At 30.4% G+C, this 21,315-nt stretch overlaps 2 protein-coding genes across 2 annotated transcripts; both read right to left on the bottom strand.

The window, feature by feature from the left end:
• Positions 1-762: 762 nt before the first annotated feature.
• LOC114179933 (protein neprosin-like) lies at positions 763-4,601 on the bottom strand. The gene is made up of 7 exons (XM_028066443.2): positions 4,190-4,601; positions 4,000-4,086; positions 3,699-3,914; positions 2,365-2,529; positions 1,971-2,024; positions 1,697-1,843; positions 763-1,349 (listed from the first exon to the last, which is right to left on the bottom strand). The coding sequence occupies exons 1-7, from the start codon at positions 4,400-4,402 to the stop codon at positions 972-974; spliced, it is 1,260 nt and encodes a 419-aa protein (XP_027922244.2). The 5' UTR covers positions 4,403-4,601; the 3' UTR covers positions 763-971.
• Positions 4,602-10,956: 6,355 nt separating this feature from the next.
• LOC114176782 (protein neprosin-like) lies at positions 10,957-14,807 on the bottom strand. Its single transcript, XM_028061943.2, has 7 exons — positions 14,312-14,807; positions 14,122-14,208; positions 13,827-14,042; positions 13,249-13,413; positions 12,992-13,045; positions 12,718-12,864; positions 10,957-11,410 (listed from the first exon to the last, which is right to left on the bottom strand). The coding sequence occupies exons 1-7, from the start codon at positions 14,570-14,572 to the stop codon at positions 11,033-11,035; spliced, it is 1,308 nt and encodes a 435-aa protein (XP_027917744.1). The 5' UTR covers positions 14,573-14,807; the 3' UTR covers positions 10,957-11,032.
• Between the last annotated feature and the right edge of the window lie 6,508 nt (positions 14,808-21,315).

Here is a 21,315-nt window from a genome sequence, read left to right as displayed (position 1 = left end):
CAGATCAAACAATAATCAAGTTTTGACCAATGATATTTTTAAATTAAGTTTAAATTTTAGGGATCAAAAATATATTTTTTTTCAATTTTTCTGAAAAACGTCGGTTTAGGCTGGAGCTAGTTTTTTTTTTTTAATTTTATAAAGAAAAAACATGTGATACGTCTTTTGTTATTTTTAAAGTCGTTTATAGATAAGAACCAAAAACAATGATTTTGAAAGTGCAGGAATCATACAATGATTAAGGTTTAATCAAGAATCATTTCTAAATTAAGGTCAAACTTCAGGACCAAAGATATACTTTTTCTTTCTCTTTTTCTTTTTTCCTTTGGTGGTGTTTGTGTTTCGGGATTGGATTCTTTCGTTTCTTAGTGTTTTCTTTTCATTTTTGTAGAGAATGACCCATAATAAATTGCTTGGTCTTAGAAAATAGTACATTTACAACAATTATGTATAACATTTATTTACAAATGTGAGTGTCGATCTAGCATAAATTCAATTTAACTCAGTGACTATATGAATTTGTTGGATTAAATGCATCCCAACTTTTATAACTTGATCTATATTATGAAATTGAAGTATTTATTTTGATAAAATAAATTCTCATAAAAGTTTATTCTTATTCATTAAAAATACAAAGATTGATGTAATCATTTGAAGTTAAATACTAAAAATAAATTATACGAACTCTCTGCAAAGAAAGAGGTAAGGAAGGGATGCCAATAAATAAAGGCAATATATATATATATATATATTATTTCTCTTTCAAGGTATACAAAGAGTCCTGGTGGAACTGCAGCGTTGTAATGGATAAATAAGAACCCTAATTTTTGATAAGAACAAATGACCTAAGTTGATTGGGAAGAAAACCTTTGACCAAAACAAAACCCAGAAATGCCAAAAAGAAATTAAAGAGAAAGGGAAGTAAAGTAAAGGGTTCATTTCATCTCTCTACCTATGATTCAATCATTCCCTTATGGACACCTTACATTTCTTCCAGGTCCACCATAGTATAAATAATTCCCCCATGCCTTATTAAACCCTTGTTGTAGGTTGTAGCAATTGGGGTGATCTACTAGAACCTTTGGATTTGACAAGGGAATCAAGTTGTTGCGCCAATCCACAACTTGCATATTCCTGAAGTATGAAGCTTTTCCATAAGCCTCTTCTGCAAAATGTCCACTACCCATTTGAGTGGAAGTGTGAGACCCGAATAACCCTAAATTCACTATTTCTCCACCAAAGTGAATCATGCTTGCATGATCTCTTAAGTTGCCGAACAACAACGATGGCCAGTACCCAATTAGGGTCCCGGCTCCATATTGAAGCCACCAGTTCCCAGTCTTTGGATCCTGCCAAATAACCAAACCTTATATTTTTCTCACAAAGCAAACCTACTCAACACATACACATAATCATTCATAGCAACATCAAAAATCATATTAGAAAATGGTCAAAATCGAATGAATGCTTTATTTCACAGATCTTGTGTAAATTATCCCCTATCTTACAACATTAACCGTAAATTAAGAAAGTGAACTCTTAAATCGTTTAATTTGTAAAAAAGAAGAAGAAGAAAAGCTTAACTTTTTTGAGTAAAACCTATCTAAAGACAAAAGTAACCAAAAACTAAAGCCTTAAACAATAGGCAAACATGTAGATATCCAAAATGAATTTGGTAACACGAACAGAAAATTACCTTCCAAATGAGTAAGGTAATATCAAATTGGTCACCATTATATGAAGAAATTGGAGAGATTGCTGCTCCAAGTGCAATGTTTTTGTTGGTTTGAACAAAGCCTGGACAAAGTAAATTGTAACACCCAGTTCTGTGGTATGAATCATTCTGCAAATAATGACAATAATTAGTGGGTTTGAATAAAAATTTTGTTATCAGGTATCTTACCATTGAGGAAAAAATAATTTTACGTAATATAGTTTTCCACCTCCTTTCCTTGAATAAATTTACTTACCGTCCAATAAATAAAGAATCTAGGTTTCCAATCCCCAAATAGCCTCGGGTAGACCTGTAAAGAAAATTACTTGAAATTAGCTTGATTGGTTAAAGTACAAAATTTAAAAGTATTACATGGATTTTTTTTTTATTGACAAAGAATAAATAAATTATAGGAAAGGTGCTCTAACCCTTTTATAAAAAATACACAATTAGTTGAGAGAAATAGAGAAGCATGACAAATTTAATACATGGATGAAAAGGAGAGGTAGATGGTTGAATATGTTAACTTTTTTTTATTGCATAACCAAATGGAATGGATTTAAGACAAACAACTTGAAAGATATAGAAAATAAATAGTAGAAAGAAGATGAAGAATTAATTAAGATGGAGTAATGATGATAGCAACATGCCTGCCAACCAGCTTCAATGGTGTTGAGATTATCCCCAAATGAACCAGAAATAACCCACATTTGAGACAGGCTAAATTCAAATGGGTTTTTCACATTGGGTGACCACACATTTATGATAGCCTTTGCTCCATAGTACTTATCCCCTGTTACATACCCAATTGCATGCTGTGCGGTATGCACCATCCACAAACTTTAGTTAGACCAATTTCAACATACCATAATTAAGCTTCACATAACAATATTAACAATACATTGATATTGTTTATGTTTCTCTTCAGAATAGAATAATTAATAATTAAGCTTAATCACAATTTATACATTCATATTAAAATAATTTTTTTATCATTTATACATCAAATCTCTCCCTAAATACTCATGTTTTTTTATTTTTTACTTGTAATTTTTCACACTTAAAAATTTGTACACATGTAAAAAAAAAATTGAATAGTTAGAAGGAGTAATTTGATCGATAAATATAATAAAAATTATTTTAACATGTATATATAAATTGTAATGAAGTTTAATTACTAATTTGGTCTCAAATTAGAGAGGACAAAATTGAATCATTTTAAAAAATTGGAGGACTAAACTGAATCAAAATTGTAAGTAGAGGGACTAAATTGAAAACAACCAATGATAGTTTGACAGGTGACACAATCATGATGTGCCACGTGGCACTTGTTATTTTTTTTAAATTAAAAAATTAAAATTAAAAAAAAAATCAAGTTGACACGTGTCACAATCATAAAGTGACACGTGGCAGTTTAATATTTATTTAAAATAAATTTTAAAAAAATTACAAAATTCCACAAAATAACACGTGGCATGTATTGAAATGGTATTAACGTCAACTTAACGGCAAAGACCAAATTGAACCATTTTAAAGAATTAGATGACCAAATTGAACCAACAAAAAATAAGGGGACCAAAATGAACCAAACCAACAAATTAGGGGACCAAAATGATAATCAAGCCTATTAATAAAACATAGATATTGTTTATGTTTCTGTTCATAATCCATTATACTTTTAGTTGCTTTTCTGAAGGGACTAGGAGAAGTTCATTATTGTGTTAAGTTTCATAGTACGAGTACTGACAAGTGGTAAAATAGGGTGGAATACAATGCTCTGATGTGATTTAATTTTCTTAACTTTCAAAAGGGTATGATAAACATTGAACTTCCATACGCTTGCTTTTACCAATTACTCTAATCTTTTTGTGTGAAAATTATTAGTTTATTCTTAGTTCACTTTCTTTTGAGAAAAAAATAAGGGAAAGATAGAAAAGAATATAAGAGTTCGTGTTGCTTTTTATGATTGCCCTAAGTAATATACCTCATGTCCATCATTTTTGGTGTCCATTTTGACACGGTTTAGTGTGTTTTTCATTCCAAATCTGCGAATAGTGCTAGCTCTTAAAATATCCTCTTCCCTTGTTCTTCTTATTGGAATTGTCCCTTCTGGACACGACTCACCAGACAAGCTCCACAACTGAAAGTTCTCACTCAAATCATCCATTTCGTTATGCCCTCTCGGTCTTTCTGGGGGATCCTACAAACATTAAAATCAATAAAAATTACCAATTTTTTATGCTAAACTAAAACTATAAAACACACAACAACAAAAGAATAAATACCAATGGTTTATGTCCTTTCAATAAAGGATGATCAAAGGCTGGTTGTTGATGAGACATAACACAGTCAATTATATCTCCATCAGGACTCTGCTCAAAAGAAATACAAAATCACAACAAAAGCATATTAATTATATAACATGGTCAAGAAAGAAGCCAAGAGAAGGTGAATAGAATAATAATTTGCACAAACCTGGATTGTCTTAACAGGAGGTTTGTTGATTTGCTGAAGGCGAGCTCTTATGACGTTCAACTTGCGCAACTCTTCCTTTGGCTGAAAAGTTTGATTGGCAACTAGGTGGTTACCAAATTGCGATGAACGAACAAGACAAAGGGTAGATACAACAAGGAGGAAATGTAGAAGGAGAGAAATGATTGGGGAGCGTAAACATAGGCTAAAAGCCATGTTTAGGAAACTTCCTTCACTCGTATGTGTTGACAAATTTGCGTGTGCTTGTCCACATTTGTGTTTTCTGGTTCCAACAACGGAACGAGGTTGTGTTTTTCTGGGTTTTGATTCACTGTTCTCGAACAACCTTTTATTCTCTCACTTTTTGTGTGTGGTGCTACAAACAACTAAAACTTGATTCTCTTTGGGGCTCGACTTCTGTTCTATTTTGCCCATTCGTGTTGTGCACATTTCAAGTACTATCTATTTATACATTATAAGAAAATTTTCCATTAACAACTAATTCAGTGACAAAAAAATTGTTAATTATTATAATGACAAAAAATTTAAATATATATTTTGATACCAATTTAACAACTAATTATATTTTTTTATTTATAATAGTAATTATTTTAGTAATTAATAATTTTTTATTTTGTTAGTCACAGCTAATAATTTTTTGTTATTAAAATTGATTATTAGTTAAGAGTTATCTTGTAGTGATATAGTATGAGAAATGTTGTTTTCTTTTTCAACAATCATCATTTTTGTTTTTTTTTATTTGTATAAATATAGGACTTTAGTTATTTTCTTAAACGTACGCATGGAAAACATACAAATATTTAGAGAGTCATAAAATCTCAGTCAAGATTATATATTTGTATGAGGTATCCATTCTCCAAAAGAAGTAACTATAAAGACTTTCTTTTTCTTAATGAGAAAGAGCAAATGTAACTGTTTGTGTGCTTTTTTTTAATGAAAATATATACGGTGCCACTAAATATATGAGTTGAATTGCAGGTTAAGAAAATTATTATTATATAAAATATTGTGGATTGCTTTGATTTTTTATAAACCATGTTAAATGAACTTGACCGAATGTTGAAAAGAATATATAGTTATTGTTAACGTTTTAAACCGTTCTCACACTTAATGTTGAAAAGAATAGTTATTGTTACCATTTAAACCGTTCTCACACTTAATGTTTGAGAAGGTTTGAGTTTAAAAGTTTGCAGTCTTGTATCGACAATCTTTATTATAATATTTTATAACCATCCCTAAAAGAAACTATTAAATAATAATTAATTTTAGTCACAAAATATTAATATAGTTATTATAATAACTAATTTAAATACTAATTCAGAAAATAAAAATTATTGGTTACTGAAATAATCATTATTATGAATAAAAAATTATAATTGATTGCTAAAATAATCACTAATTAATTAGAGACTAATTTAAAAATTTATTCCTTTGGTAGTTAAAATCTTCATAGTTAATGTTTAATAACCAACTTATAAACTAAATTTTTGTAGTTAAAACCTTGGTAGCTAAATTTTATAGATTAACTATAATTTTTTATTCATAATAGTGACTATTTTAGTAACCGATAATTTTTTATTTTATAGATTGGTATATAAATTTGTCACTATAGTGACCAACAATTTTCGGTCACTAAAATTGATTGTTAATGAAATATTTTCTTGTAGTACATCATCACTTGTTGAAAATCCTACATCGACTAGAGATAAGACAATTTCATAATATATAAGTGGGGGTGCAAAACTTACCTTACAAGTTGGTTTTTTAGAGTTGAGTTAGGCTTAAAATCTACTTTTTAACATAGTATCAAAGTCGGCTTAAAAAGCTTATCTTTGCAAGATTTCTTAGACATTTTATTCCATCCGCTATATTCTCGGTGCAAGAAGAGTGTGTTAAAGCCCACTTCTTAATATATATATATATATATATATATATATATATATACACACACACACGAGTAATTTAAAGTGTGAGTAAAAAATTCAATGGTGGAATTTTGTTAACAAATCCGAAAACAAGAAAAAAATAAAAGAAATGATAGCAAAAATGTACTATTATATGATAAAAAAAAATCATATGGATGACTTTCAACATACATGAGTTTACTGTGAAGAAGAATTTCGACGTAACAGATTCGTGTACCTAAATTAACCACTAAGGTGAAAAAAGAAGAAGTTATATTTGTACCACTTGTCAGAAATTCCTATTTCTCAACTCAACACTAAGATGGTTGGAAAATATTTATTAGATTCTATAGGTTAATTAACACTAGATTCTACAAGTAAATTTGACATTACATTTATCAATATTAATATTAAACTGAAGTTAAAAAATATATATTTATCAATTAAAGGTGAAAATGTAAATGTACTATGTTGCTTCAAAAACAAAATATAACAAAATAAAAAGAAATGAAACTTAAAGTTCAAGTTGTTGGAACAATTGACAAAACAAATTAAAAGGATTTGATGATTCGATAAAATGGAAATATTGAGTTTGAATTTTAAGAAACTACCCCTCATATAAATTATTTAAAATATATGTATATTAGTAAATCTTAATCATATCATTAACTAATAAATTATCCAAATCTTAATGTCATAATTGAGCCTAAACTAATATGAATCTATTGACAATCACAATAAATCAATTAATACTACACATCAATAGTTTCAAATTACCTAATTAAAATTAACTTATCTAAGTTGTAGATTTTAGTACATTGAACTCATTTTAGAATATATTAGTTGATGATTGTAGAAGTTATTTAGTATTGTCGTTTGATGACTTAGAGGTATATCATTGGGTGAATTAATCTTTTGTACGTATGCTCTATTTTGTTAGATAGATATATGTACTTCTATTCACTTTATATTCACTTTATAAGTGTGGGTGATATATACATTGTATTCGATAGACGTAATAATGCTTATTGATTAAGACAAATTTGTTATTTAATTTCTATCTTCATGTTTATCTTTGTGTGTGTTTTTTTTTCTGTATCATTATTATTGTGCATAATACCACTTTGCAAAAAAGTTTGAAGTTTACTACTTGATAGATAGATTACTTCGTCTTATCATGACTCTTCCAGTTTCTACAACTACAACTGAAAGATCTTTTTCTGCAATGAAAATAATCAAGAACAAGTTGAGAAATAAGATGGAGGCTGAATTTTTAGCAAGCACTATGATAATCTATATTGAAAGGGATATTGCAACTAGCTTCAGCTCTGATTCAATTATTGAAGATTTTAAGTCATTGAAAGAGCGTAAATGAGCACTCTGAATAAAGGTAACTTTTGTTGTTTTTTTTTTATATTATTGTTGATGATAAACTTTATGTTACTCTTTCATATATATTATTGTTATATTGTTTAGATTCTATTGTCATGAATGCTTATTTTGAATAAAAAAAATGATGTAAAAAAATTAATTTTTTTTAATTAAAAAAATTATTATTTTTTAATTAAAAAAAGTTTATATATAACAAATATAATTTAGCACCCCTACAATTTTTGGTCTAGTTCCGCCACTGTTTCCTACATAATTTAAATGTAGGAAACAAGGAGAAACAACCCATAGTATGCAACATACTGACAAAAACTAAATAATACCATCCTTCCACCCTCATCTGTATCCACAAATATTTCAAACTTTTTTGTCAAAGGATCGTACAACTTCACCGGATGGTTAAACAATTTTTTTCTGACAGAACATTTGGAAGTAATCGGGCAAGATTATCAACAGCTACCAGAACAATCAACAGAAACCCTATATTAGTAAAAATAACTCCAAATGTACACTAAAAATTTAAAAAAAATTACTAAAGTTTCATACCATGTTTGGAATGAACTACACTCTAAATGCTTGGAAAAATTTGATTGAGGACAGAGGGTCACATGCTAGACCATTGTTTCTTCTACCAGGATACACAACTTCATTCCAGTCCAGATCGAACAACCTTATGCAAAAGTATCGATCTCCACAGTAAAGGCTACATACGTAATATACATCGTTTAGCTCACAAAACCACATCAACTGCTCTACCGCACGGAACTGTCTCTGAGGAAGAAGAGTTTGTTCAAATTCTATGTTGATCACGTTTCCTTTCAGATCACTAAAAAAATTTGTCCCCAGTAGTAGAGATTTGCCCCATTGTTCATAAAATTCTTCTTCGAACTCCAAACACTCCTGTCATACATAAAACCACAACGATCCTTAAAAATAAGAAGTGCATAAAATATAATATGGACATGGTTGAAGCAAAGAATGACAGAAAAATTAAAACTTTCATCCAAAAACTAATTGTATACATCAAACACACAAAACATAAACAAAATCAAACATGCAAACGGACTTACCTCTAAGGGTTCCATCACCATGACAAAGTTCTGGTATAAATTGGTGAAGCTGAAAGCCTTGGAGGTAGACATTGATCGTCGGAAGGTTTTGTAACTCGTGAGGAAGACTGTTTTTCTTCTTCGTTTCTGAACAAAATAACCTACAGCCTTCAAATCTCCTTTTAACTAAACTAAAGGAAACATCTGTTGCAACTCCAAACGTTCTGACCTTTAGAATAATAAGCTACAGAATATTAGTCTGAACACGTTGATAAGACAAACCATAATTCCTTTTGCCGCCATCTCTTCGTATTCCCATCAATATCTTATTTGGAATTTAATGATATTATTAATTTAAACTAAAAAATAACATTTCTGATACAATTTGAAATATCTACTAATAGGTTCAATCACCAATTAAAATCTTAATGACATTATATATCAAATTTAATAGTAATGACATCAAATTTAAATTTAGCAACAATTAATAAACTTTTAAATCAATAACATTACAAATATAACCAAAATTAAAAAAATTTGAATATAGTACATCAAATTAATTAATTCTTCGTAGTTATAGTAGATTATATTTACTTAATAATTGTAATAATTTCATATACTCAAATTAACAAATCAATTCTTTAAAATCATTTAAATTGAAATAAATCATTTATATACAATAACATTAAATAACAATATGTATTAAAACAAATCAAATTACATTTACATATATACTTAAACCTACCTTACAACTAATTCATCATGAAATATACTAAAAAATATAACATAAAATAATAGTTAATTTCAGCTAATTATATCAATAATATTCCTTAAATTAATCTAATCGGTGCATACAATTAAATTAAGTATTGAACTCTTCAAAATATTTTTTTTTCCTAATCATTTATTTATACATAAACATATAAAAGTCATTTTTTCAACATTACCAAATTTTAAAAGCAAAAAAACACGACTCGTGCGTATGCACGGGTCTCCTACTAGTATTGAGTAAAAATAAGAAAGTTGAGCACCATATAAAGATGATGACCTATAAGTCCATCGTCTTAAGGTTTTGGGTTAAGAGTGGTGTCAATCCCTTATGTGTGGATTGGACTCATGTCTCATTGGTATTGTATCTTTCCAATGATCCTCTCTCAAAAAATTCAACAGTGGTATCAGAGTCTGGTTCGTGTGTTGTGTTTCAATGGATAAGATTGGGAAGAAAACATATGATAAAAACAAAATCCAGTAATGCAAAAAAGAAATTAAAGACAAAAGAAACTAAAATAAAGGGTTCATCTCTCTACCTATTATTCTTTATGATCAATTCATTCTTTAATTGTGTTTGAACGAGACAATTTAAGAGAGTAATTAATTTATTTGAAGAATTTGAAATTTTTTTTAAGGAAAATGATATGTTTAGATGAGAAAATTAAAAGAAAATTGAAGTTGAAAACTTTTAAGAATGTGTTTTAAATAACTAAAATAATAGATTTTGAAATTCACTCAATAAATAAGGAATTTCAATTGAAATTCCCCAACTTGGTTAGGACAAAAAAAAGTCTATATGTCCAAAAAGTTGATCGGGTCGGGTAGAAGGTCGAGCTGGGTCGGCCAGGATTGAAGGTCGAGTCGAGTTGGGCCAGCATAGGCCGAAGGTTGAGACGGATCCGTCTAGACTAAAGGTCAAGTCGGATGACCCAGGTCGGGCCAAAGGTCGATTTGGGCTGAAGGTGAAGCCAAGTCAGGTCGATCCAGATCGAAGGTCAAACTGGTCTGGCTTGGGATGAAGGTTGAGTCGAGTTAGGCTGAGGTCAAATGTAGAGTTTCGTTGGCCAGCCAAAAGTTTAGCGTGAGCCGAAGGTCTAGCCGGGTAGTCGGGTAAAAGGTCGAGTTAGGTCGGGTCGGGCTGACCTACTCAGGTTAGGGCGAAGGTTTATTTAAGTTGGTCCATGTTGGACTAAAGGGCAAGCCAACTTGGGTCGGTCTGGCCGGGCTGAAGGTCAAACTTGGTCAAGTCAAAGTTCAAGTAGGGTCGGGTGGGCCGAAGGTTGAGCTGGGCTGGGTAAGGCAAAAGGTTGGGTCAAAGGTCGTGAAGGGTTGGTCTGGGTGGGGTAGAAGGTCGAGTTGGGCTAGTCCAAGTTGAAAGTCGAGTCGAGTTGGTCCGGACCGAAGGTTGAGTCGGGAAGAGCCGAACCAAAGATCGAACTGAGCTGAAGGTCAAATTGAACAAAATGTCAAGACAAGTCGTATTGAATTAAAGATCGAACTAAGTTAAGTTAGTTCAAAGATAGAATTGAATTCGTTGTAAAATAACAATTAAATTATTTTATTCAAACAAAAAAAATTAAAATTTAGAATATTTTAATTACTTTATCTTATTTAACTAATTAAGAAATAGAAAAAATTTAATCGCAAGTAATTCAATTACTAGATATTTTCAATTTCTTTGGAATCGTCGACATCCTCCCTCCAAATGAAGGTTAGGGACAATTTACATTTCTTCCAGGTCCACCATAGTAAAAATAATTCCCCCATGCCTGGTTAACCCCTCCTTGTATGTGGTAGCAATTTGGATGATCTGCTAGAACCTTTAAATCTGACAAGGGAATCAAGTTATTGTCCCAATCCACAACTTGCATATTCCTGAAATATGAAGCTTTTCCAAAACCCTCTTCTGCAAAATGTCCACTACCCATTTGAGTGGAAGTGTGAGACCCTGATATCCCTGAATTCACTATTTCTCCACCAAAGTGAATCATGCTTGCATGATCTCTTAAGTGGCTGAACAACGACGATGGCCAGTACCCAACTAGGCTCCCGCCTCCAAATTCAAGCCACCAGTTCCCATGCTTCGGATCCTGCCAAAATAACCAAACCTTCTATTTTTATCACAAAGCAAACCTACTCAACACATAGACATAATCATTCATATATAGCAACATCAGAAATCACATGAGAAAATGGTCAAAAAGAGCCACCGCTTGAAAGGTGCAGAGTGAAATATGCAAAAGTGTTGGGATTTTGCTAAACTGTTACGGAAATGAAGGAAAACAAAAAACAAAGGTGTGGTGAGCTCAAACATTTTTAAGCTCTTTAGTTGGAAAAGGAAAAAGAATCTTAAAGAAGAAAAGCCTATGGGAGTTACAACACATTATTCGTATGCACTCTCAATCACGCGTGTGATGTCCAGACTACTAAAGTGGTGTTGCACATATTAACTATGACGCGACACTGTACACAATTTTTTCTTCCCCTTTTTCTCTGTCATTGTTTCATATCTTTCAGATAAATCATTACCCTGCCAAATTTTGTAATCACCTTGTCTTTACTTAATTTAGAGTTCTTTAATTTATACGCCTAATAATTACAAATTAATTTTATACACGTTTAATAATTTAGAGTTGTCATACTATGATGACTTCGCAATAGAATGGAATCATATTGGATAAAATGGTGTATGCAAATTAGATTCTTTTAAGATAAAATGTATTTTTTTTTGTCTTTTCTTTATATTTTGAAATTCGGTTTTGATTCTTTTAAAAGCTTTTGTCCGCATTTACTTTCTTTACTTTTCCTCAAACACTGTATAAATATTCTTTTCCCTATAGTGTTATTGAAATCACTTTTATAATAAAGAATATTGTATTTTAAAATTAGAGAGACTAAGAAGTAAAAGATTAGAACACACTAAAGTTCTAAAAATTTTAGAGGAAGAAAAACATTTTTTTATGATATAATTCAGAGGTAATAAGAAACTTCCGAAAGTGTGGAGAGCCCCACATTGACAATCTTTTTAGTTTAGATTTTCTTTTAGTTTTTTGCACCTTTGACTACGAGAATTGCATATTTTGCTTGACTAAAAAAATTATTGAGATTCAATGGTGGACGTCACTCTTCTATCATCAAAATCCAATGAATGCTTTATTTCACACATGGGACCCATAAGTTGATCTTGTGTAAATTATCCATAATCTTACAACTTTAACTGTAAATTAAGAAAATGAACTCCTAAATCGTTTGATTGTGAAAAAAAAAATATAAAAATAAAACAGTTTAACTTTACTCCTCGACCAAAAACACTATCTAAAGACAAAAGAAATCAAAAACAAAAACCTCACATGTTTAGATATCCAAAGTGAATTTGGTAACATGAATAGAAAATTACCTTCCAAATGAGTAAGCTAATATCAAATTGGCCACCATTGTATGAAGAAGTTGGAGAGATTGCTGCTCCAATTGCAATTTTATTGTTAGTTTGAACAAAACCTGAACAGAGTAAATTGTAACACCCAGTTGCTTGGTATGCATCAGTCTGCAAATAATTACAATAATTAGTGGGTTTGAATAAAAATTTTGTTATCAGGTATCTTACAATTGAAGCAAAAATAATTATACATAATATAGTTTTCCATCTCTTTTTCTTGAATAAATTTACTTACTGTCCAATAAGTAAAGAATCTAGGATACCTATCCCCATATAACCCTGGACTGACCTGCATATAAAATTATTTGAAATTAGCTAGATTGGCTAAAGTACAAAATTGAATACATGGATGAAAAAGAGAGAGAGGTGATTTAATATGCTAATTGTATTTTGAATGCTTAACCAAATGGGGTGCATTTAAGATAAAGAAAATAAATAGTAGAAAGTAAACGAAGAATTAATTATGATAAAGTAATAATGATAGCAACATGCCTGCCAACCAGCTTCAATGGTGTTTAGATCATCCCCAAATGAACCAGAAATGACCCATATTTGAGACAAGCTAAATTCAGATGGGTTTTCTACCATGGGTGCCCACACGTTTATGCTAGCTTTTGCTCCGTAGTACTTATCCCCTGTCACATACCCAATTGCATGCTATGCAATGTGCACCATCCACAACATTGTTAGTCCAATTTCAACATACCATAATTAAGTTGTGCATAACAATTTAACTTCCCAATTTAACTTTTATGTTTTTGTTCAGAATCCATTATACTTATATTTGCTTTTCTAACAGGACTAGGAGAAGTTCATTACTGTGCCCAGTTTCACAGTAAGAGGACTGACAAGTGGTAAAATAGGGTGGAATATAATGCTCTGACGTGGTTCAATTTACTTAACTTTCAAAAGGGTATGATAAAGAAATGAAACATTGAATTGTAGTTTGTTTGTGTTAATATTATTAGTTTATTCTTACTCCACTTTCTTTGAGAAAAAGAGAAAAGGGAAAGATAAAAAAGAATATCAGAGTTTGTGTTACTATCTATGATTGCTCTCAAGTAATATACCTCATGTCCATTGCCACTGGTGTCCCTTCTGACACGATTTAGTGTTTTTTTCATTCCAAATCTGTGAACAGATTGAACTCTTAAAATATCCTCTTCCCTTGTTCTTCTTATCGGAATTGTGCCTTCAGGGCATGAGTCACCGGACAAACTCCATAACTGAAAGTTCTCATTCAAATAATCCATTTGGTTATGTCCTCTCGGTCTTTCTGGGGGATCCTACACACACAGATGAACAAAAATTACTACTTTTTTTTTATATAAACACACACAACAACATCAACAAAATAATAAATACCAATGGTTTGTGTCCTTTCAGTAGAGGATGATCAAAGGCTGGTTGCTTATAAGATAGAACACAATCTATTATATCTCCATCGGGACTCTGCACAAAAGAAGCACAAAAACACAACATAAGCATATCAATTATATAGCATGGTCTAGAAAGAAAACAAGACAAGGTGAATAGAACAATCATTTGCACAAACCTGAATTGTCTTAACAGGAGGTTTGTTGATTTGCCGAAGACGAGCTCTTACAGCGTTCAACTTGCGCAACTCTTCCTTCGGCCAAAAAGTTTGATTTTCAACTGGGTGGTTACCAAATTGTGATGAATGAACACAACAAACAGTAGATACGAGAAGGACGAAATGTAGGAGAGAAATGATTGGGGATCGTAAACATAGGCTAAAAGCCATGTTTGGGAATGGTGAGAAGTGGATTCCATCGTCAAAGGTCATGGATGTCATGATGAGGCATTTTGAACAAGAAAAGGATGTTGACGGTGCAGAAGAATTTGTAGAGATTGTGAAGAAATCTGTGGATTCTCTAGGGGTGGATGTTTCTGAATCATTGATCAGAACTTATGCAGCTGCTTGTATGACAAGTTCGGCCATGCAACGGAGGTTGAAGATGGAGAATGTGGAGGTGAGTGAAGACACCCACAAATTGCTTCAGGCAATATCTGTGGAGTAACTCACGATGCTTTCATCCTTCAAGTTTTTATTCTTGTAAATTTAGATGATGTGGTCATTTAAAAACGATCTTTTTAATCCAGTCATTTAAAAAAAAGTAGATTCTCGTGTTTGGTAATAATAATTTAAAGTAAAAGTAGGTTGTATAAATAAACACAAATCGTTAACGTATTTGGGACATGAATACTAAAATTGGTGCACAAATACTTTTTTTATTTTCTAAAATAGACTCCTGAATAAAAAAGATCAAATTTTAATTTGAAAACTAAAAAAAAAATTATCTCAAATTAAAAATACTGTTATTATTTTTATTTCAAAATAAAGGTTACTGTAAAATTATTGTAAAATTCTCAATCTAGGGAAAGTCTGCAACTGTTATTGACATAATCGTGTGTGTGGAGTGTGTGTCTCTCCATTTATATAATTTAAACTCATAGATGAAAAAAGTAAGAATGTGGGTAAAACATACATTAATTCAATAATATTAATTTAGGGAATCTCACTTTATATTTTTTTTATCAACTATAATGTTATTAAACAACGTTAAAATTAAGCATTTATAATATTTTATCGTCAATATATAAAAATAAAATTCATTCAACATAGTCCAACATTGTTATTGTAAAAAAACTTGAATAATTTTAATATTGAGAAATTTTGTACACTAAAAATAAATAGTTACTTGCAAAAAGTTATACACAGGTTCTAGAAGTAGACTATAAATTATTTTTATGGAATTTAATTTACAAAGTATCACTACTAAAATTTTCGAGAAATACATCTAACAAAATTAATTATGTCATTACATCATCATATTTATTAATATATATATATATATATATATGTGTTGTGTTTTTTTTTTTTCTGCTTCATTATCATATAAGTAGTCTTTTACACAACATCATGATCAAGAAGTCATAATCTAATTCATAAAATTTGATATATTTTTAAATAGATTAAGGTTTTATTTACAAGTCAACTCTACATTTTTTTTACTGAAGTAAACACGACTCTAATGAAAAAGAAAGCCATAATCAATCCAGTCTAATTCAAAAAAAAATTAAAATATGACTTATATATGGATAATATTTTTAAAAATTACCTATATAATTTTAAAATCACTCATTTCTGTAAATTACTAAAAATAACCACACCTATATCATAAATTTTCTTGAAATAACCGTATTATGATTAATTTACTACGCACACGATTTAATTACAAATTTGTTTTTCAATTAACATGACAAATTTGTTTTTCAAGGTATTAAATATGTTTTTATTCTTTAAATGTTGATTTAAAATTAAAATTCATTTTTTTCCAAATTTTAATATATTTTTGTTCTCAAACTTTAAAAGTAAATAAATAAATAAAAATTTAGTCCAATTATGTTAATTTTTGTTATGTTTCAAACACGTTTCATGTTAATATTTAAGTTATTTATACTATTTGATATATTATCACTTTAATGTTTATCAAAGAAACGTATTTAATATATTAAAAAAATTTAATGTAATTTAGTTAAAAAGATTTTATCTATTAATTTTTAAAATTTAAAAACAAAAATGCATCAAAATTTTGGTCAGGAAAAATTTCAATTAAAAAACAAAAAAATATCATTGTATTGTTTAGAGTAACGAGGTGAAAGAAGATGATTGGTTATTGGGGGTGATGGAAGTGTTTATGTATGAAAGCATTCAAAAAGTGTTTTGCCATGGATTGGTAGGAATCATAGCTGCTCCTATAGTAACGTAAGCTTTAAGGAGAAGATAGGTCGTAAATTAAATGCGACCAAACCTAAAACTTCGACATCTTCACGTGCAAACATTATAATTCTACTCCCAAATATCAATGCAATGTGCTCTTGCTTATTATGGCTTTTCTTTCTCACAGTGGAACAATGTTAATTGTGTTCATATAAAAAAAGTTGCAATGAGAAGAACAAAAAAGTCAACTCCCAAAAAGTACCGTAAGTTTATCAGTAAGTTTTGAAATTAACCATTTGTGGTGGTTGCTGATTAAAACAACGCGTTTTTGGTAGTACATATGTTAATGCATGCGTCTTCTGCAATCACAAATTAGTCAAAATACATTAATGGTAGATTGTGAGACACTTAAAGGATCTACGATACGCCAACTACACTTATAATTTTCAGGATAATTAATGTGTATAGAAATTCATAAAAACATATACAATAATAGATATGGATTATAAAATTTACATTTACATAACATGATAATTATTAACAATTGAAACCAACTAAAGTAAACTACTGTACAAATAAAATTATGAATTCGACTAGGTTGTTTTATATTTATGATTCAAAAGAACTATATACAAATCTACAAAATAAAAGATAACTTAGGCAACTCAACAAGTTTCATCTAAAACTTCAAAATCGAATTTACTGTGCAAAGTTATAGCAACTACTTTTGAACCTGTTATAGCAACAAGTTTCTATAATACTTAATGCTAGATGATATTTACTTAGTAACTAGTAAAATAAAACAAAGTTAATGACATAATAAATTCATTTCAAAATCTAGTGATTTAAAGGTGTACGATGCCCCATCGGGCCATCGGCCATGTCCAGTCCTCCGGTTCATCGAACAAGGCTAGGAGAGCTCGTATATAAAATATATCCACCGGTCAAACGGCCTCACGGATGAACTATATAGGACCATCGGTCAATCGATCTCACAAATGAACCACGTATTATATCGTAAAGGACCATCGGTCGATCGGTCTCGCAAATGAACCATGTATTATATCGTAAGGGACCATCGGTCGATCGGTCTCGCAAATGAACCACGTATTATATTGTAAGGGGTCATCGGTCGATCGGTCTCACAAACGAACCACGTATTATATCGTAAGGGACCATCGGTCGATCGGCCCTACATATGAATTACACATTACTCCACAAAGGATCATCGGTCGTTCGGTCCCACACGAACAGCGCCTTAACTTATAAAGGACAATCGTTTGATCAGCCACCAGGTCGATAGTGCACCAACCCATAAGGCTCCATCGGTCGATCAGTCTCCTAAGTGATTCGTGTAGCGCCTTACATATGACCATCGGTCGATCAGTTATAAAAATTAATTATTCACTTGTTAAAATCATAAGATAACCAGTCTAGTCAAGCGGCCATCGGTCGAACGGCCAAACGACACCAGTCAATTGGATTAATTAACGTTAAACAAGTTAGTAATCTTGATTAGAGGATCATTGGGCCGTGATTAAGGAACCCTAATCACAGGCCCACACCGGAAACTATAAATAGGGCCTAAAGGTAGGTTGGTGAGGATCTTAAATTCGCATTTATTACTGCATTTACACTTATACACCGATCGGTTCATCAACTGATTTAAGCATCAAAACCTTTTAGACAGGTACCACGATCGTCTGTTCGACCGATCGAGCGAGGAAGCGGATTTCTTGGAGAAGAAGTTATTGCAGTTGTGAGAAGAGGAGATTTCAAGAAGAGGAGTAAGATCGAAGAGGTTCTTAGTAGGCTCTTGGTCCCTACACCCGAAATAAAAAGGGTAAATAATAAATCATATTATTGTAAACAATTTGACATAATTAAACTCATGAAACTATAAAGTGTGTTTGTTATTGAACTTCCTTTAACTTTTCTTTTACCATCTTCTTGACGTCGAATTCAAACATTTTGAAAGTTTTTCATCCTATATGCGCCTTGAATTTTGGAAATTTATATTCCTATTGGGGATTCAAATTAATTATGATGTTTTCATATATTGTTAAGGTTATTTAATTGTGATGACCTAATTTTATTTTTTCTTAAATAAACATGTTAAAAAAATCTTTGTCTATTACGAGTTATATCTCAAAATAAAGAAAAAGTTATTTCAACCTAAATTCACATATATTTGCAAGTGTAATGAATCATCAAGGTTGTCCCATTCTTTTGCATTCCAACCCTAGTCAAACTCCAGATATTCCAAAGTCAAACGATCTTCCTCCACATTCTTCTGCATAATTATATCCGATCCCACTTGAAAAGAACATGTCTTTGAATTAAGGGTATAAATATAGGTTAAGAACATGACTTTTGAATAAGTATGGAAGATTTGAATGTAAAATTTTCTTCAACCCTTCACTTGGGTGTTGAGATTAGACCATAATCAACTCCTTAATTAGCATTTTAATTGGAAGTGGTATAATGATTGGCATGAAATGTGAGCATTTTTCTCCACATTCTAACAAATCAAGAAGTCCAAAATAGAGGGCAACGTATCGTAAAGATTGGTCATAGATGTAACTCCAGATTCTATTCCATGTCCATCACCCCTTTCGTGCAAATTATATTCTATCCTAGCATAAAGCACCTAACTAGCAGAATGTTTTGTGTCTAAAAAGAGGAATATTGGTAAAGTGGCCATATGAAAAAGAAGAGAATAGAATCATGAGAAGGAGTGGTAGGTACTTGGGTTTAAATCATCAACATACATTACTTTACCTTCCATGAATCTCAACTGCACTAAGCACTTCAAGTTTATCCATACATTTTAAATTTGAGTTTGAACTAATATTTGTTGCCAGAAGTATTACATTTATTAAAGATAAAGTAAATTTATAATTTATGACTGAATGTAAATTTTATTTTAAAGCTAGTATGATGAAGTTAAATTTAAAATTCAGTTTTTAAAATAATATTAGAGTCATTTGAGACTTATCCTCTGGTAAGATTGTTGTACTAGTTTATTATCTTATCCATTATCAAACTATTATCATTATTATTAATATTTAGTGTTATGTTCGAAATGTATATGTCTCAAAATAAAAATAAATGTGCTAAATTCTCATATCAACTAGATATAAGTCAAATTCATTGTATAAAATGGATGTAAATATACGAGCCACTTTTAAAAGAAAAATATAAAATTTTATAATATATAAAATATTTCAAAATAATGCCTGCTCTTTACGTAAAAATGGTATAATATTAAAATGAAAAGAAAAGGGTGGGACAGAAATATATACATCATATGTTTCCAAGCATTGAACAGTGATGTTAAGTAATGATTTTGTCTAGAGAGCCTAAGAAGCATGACCTAGTTTCGAAGTTCTAAGTGTTCATACCAACAAGTTCTAAACGGGTTTGGGAAGAGACAGCAATTAAAGATGAAAGCAAGCATCTGGGTCAAAAAGATTGTTGCATAAAACATGATTTGGGAGAGTGAAATTCTAAGAAAATAATGTTGAAAGTTGTCCATTTCTTCACTTATGGTGCACTGCATGCTACCATCATCTGCATCATGTTGCTCCAACCAAACTATAATTTACATTTTTAATAGGACTGTGTTTGTGTTGTTACAGTTTAGGGGACAAACAATGATAACTAATCATCGCCATGAATGTAACATAAACCTCTTTCTCTGACTTCCAACATGGACCGATAAAAGGAATTTCAATGAAGATAAATGATGGTTTCTATACATCAATTATTTTAATAACATATTTTATTTTCATAGACAAAAATCAAATTTAAAACATTACTTAAAAGTTTTAAATAAAAGATCATTCTTTTTTTTTAATTAACCTTTGATTACTTTGAGGATCCAAACGATTGATTTGATGCAATGGTCTAAAGTATGATTAAAAGGCTCTTTCTTTTTATCACCTCCATAACTTATTAACACACTTCCACAGGTATACAACAAAGATCAAAAATTATCTGAAAAACAACATCCAAATTCTTAACTTCAAAATTATACAATATGAAAACTTTCCTATCGAGGGATGCTTTTGATATTTTGCATAATCTGTCTATAGAAGAAATTATGGAGTTGCAAAAAGGAAGAGTCTTCCCAAAATTCGTTAACCTAATAAATTGTTTACTTAAGAGGAGGATGACATACAATTCCAATACTCCCCCACAAAATAAATCCAACTAATAAGAAAGGGTTAGCCCAACAAGTTTTGACAACCCATCTCGGTCAGTTTCTTCGGGTTAGGCCCAACCAATTTGTACAACCAATCTCGGTCAGTTTCTTCTTTCACCTCCAAAATTTTCTTCCTGCACCACCATATAAAATAGACTTTCCATTTTGCCTAGTTTAAATTATGTAATCAAGAAATAAAAAAATAAAAAAATGAGTTCCATATTTGTAATTTGAAAACTTTTTGGATGTATAGTTTGAAAGTAAAAATTGATTTACAGATTGTTCTACAAAAAATGACTTTCATCATGAAAGTTTCATGTGTAATGTGAAAATAAAAAATAACTTGAATTATATAATTTAGAAGTTATTATTTTCTAAAAAAAATAGTTTTCGGATATCCAAACTGAAATTCATTTGATTTTCAAATTTTATAATTCATAAATATTTTTAAATTTTAGATCCATAATTCAAGAAGTCATCGTAAAAGCAAAATTAGCTTCTAAATCGTACGATCTGAAACTAGTTTTGACTAGGAATGTTAAAAACAAAAAACAAAAAAACCGTACATGTGAGTCTGGATAAAATCCGTTACGGGTAAGAAATAGAT

Source organism: Vigna unguiculata, chromosome 3, assembly GCF_037176805.1.
Source record: "Vigna unguiculata cultivar grain cowpea cultivar isolate G323 ecotype 2 chromosome 3, ASM3717680v1, whole genome shotgun sequence".
NCBI classification, from domain to species: Eukaryota; Viridiplantae; Streptophyta; class Magnoliopsida; order Fabales; family Fabaceae; genus Vigna; species Vigna unguiculata.
Note: the sequence above shows the minus strand (reverse complement) of the source record. Positions and strands in the feature narration are given on the sequence as shown.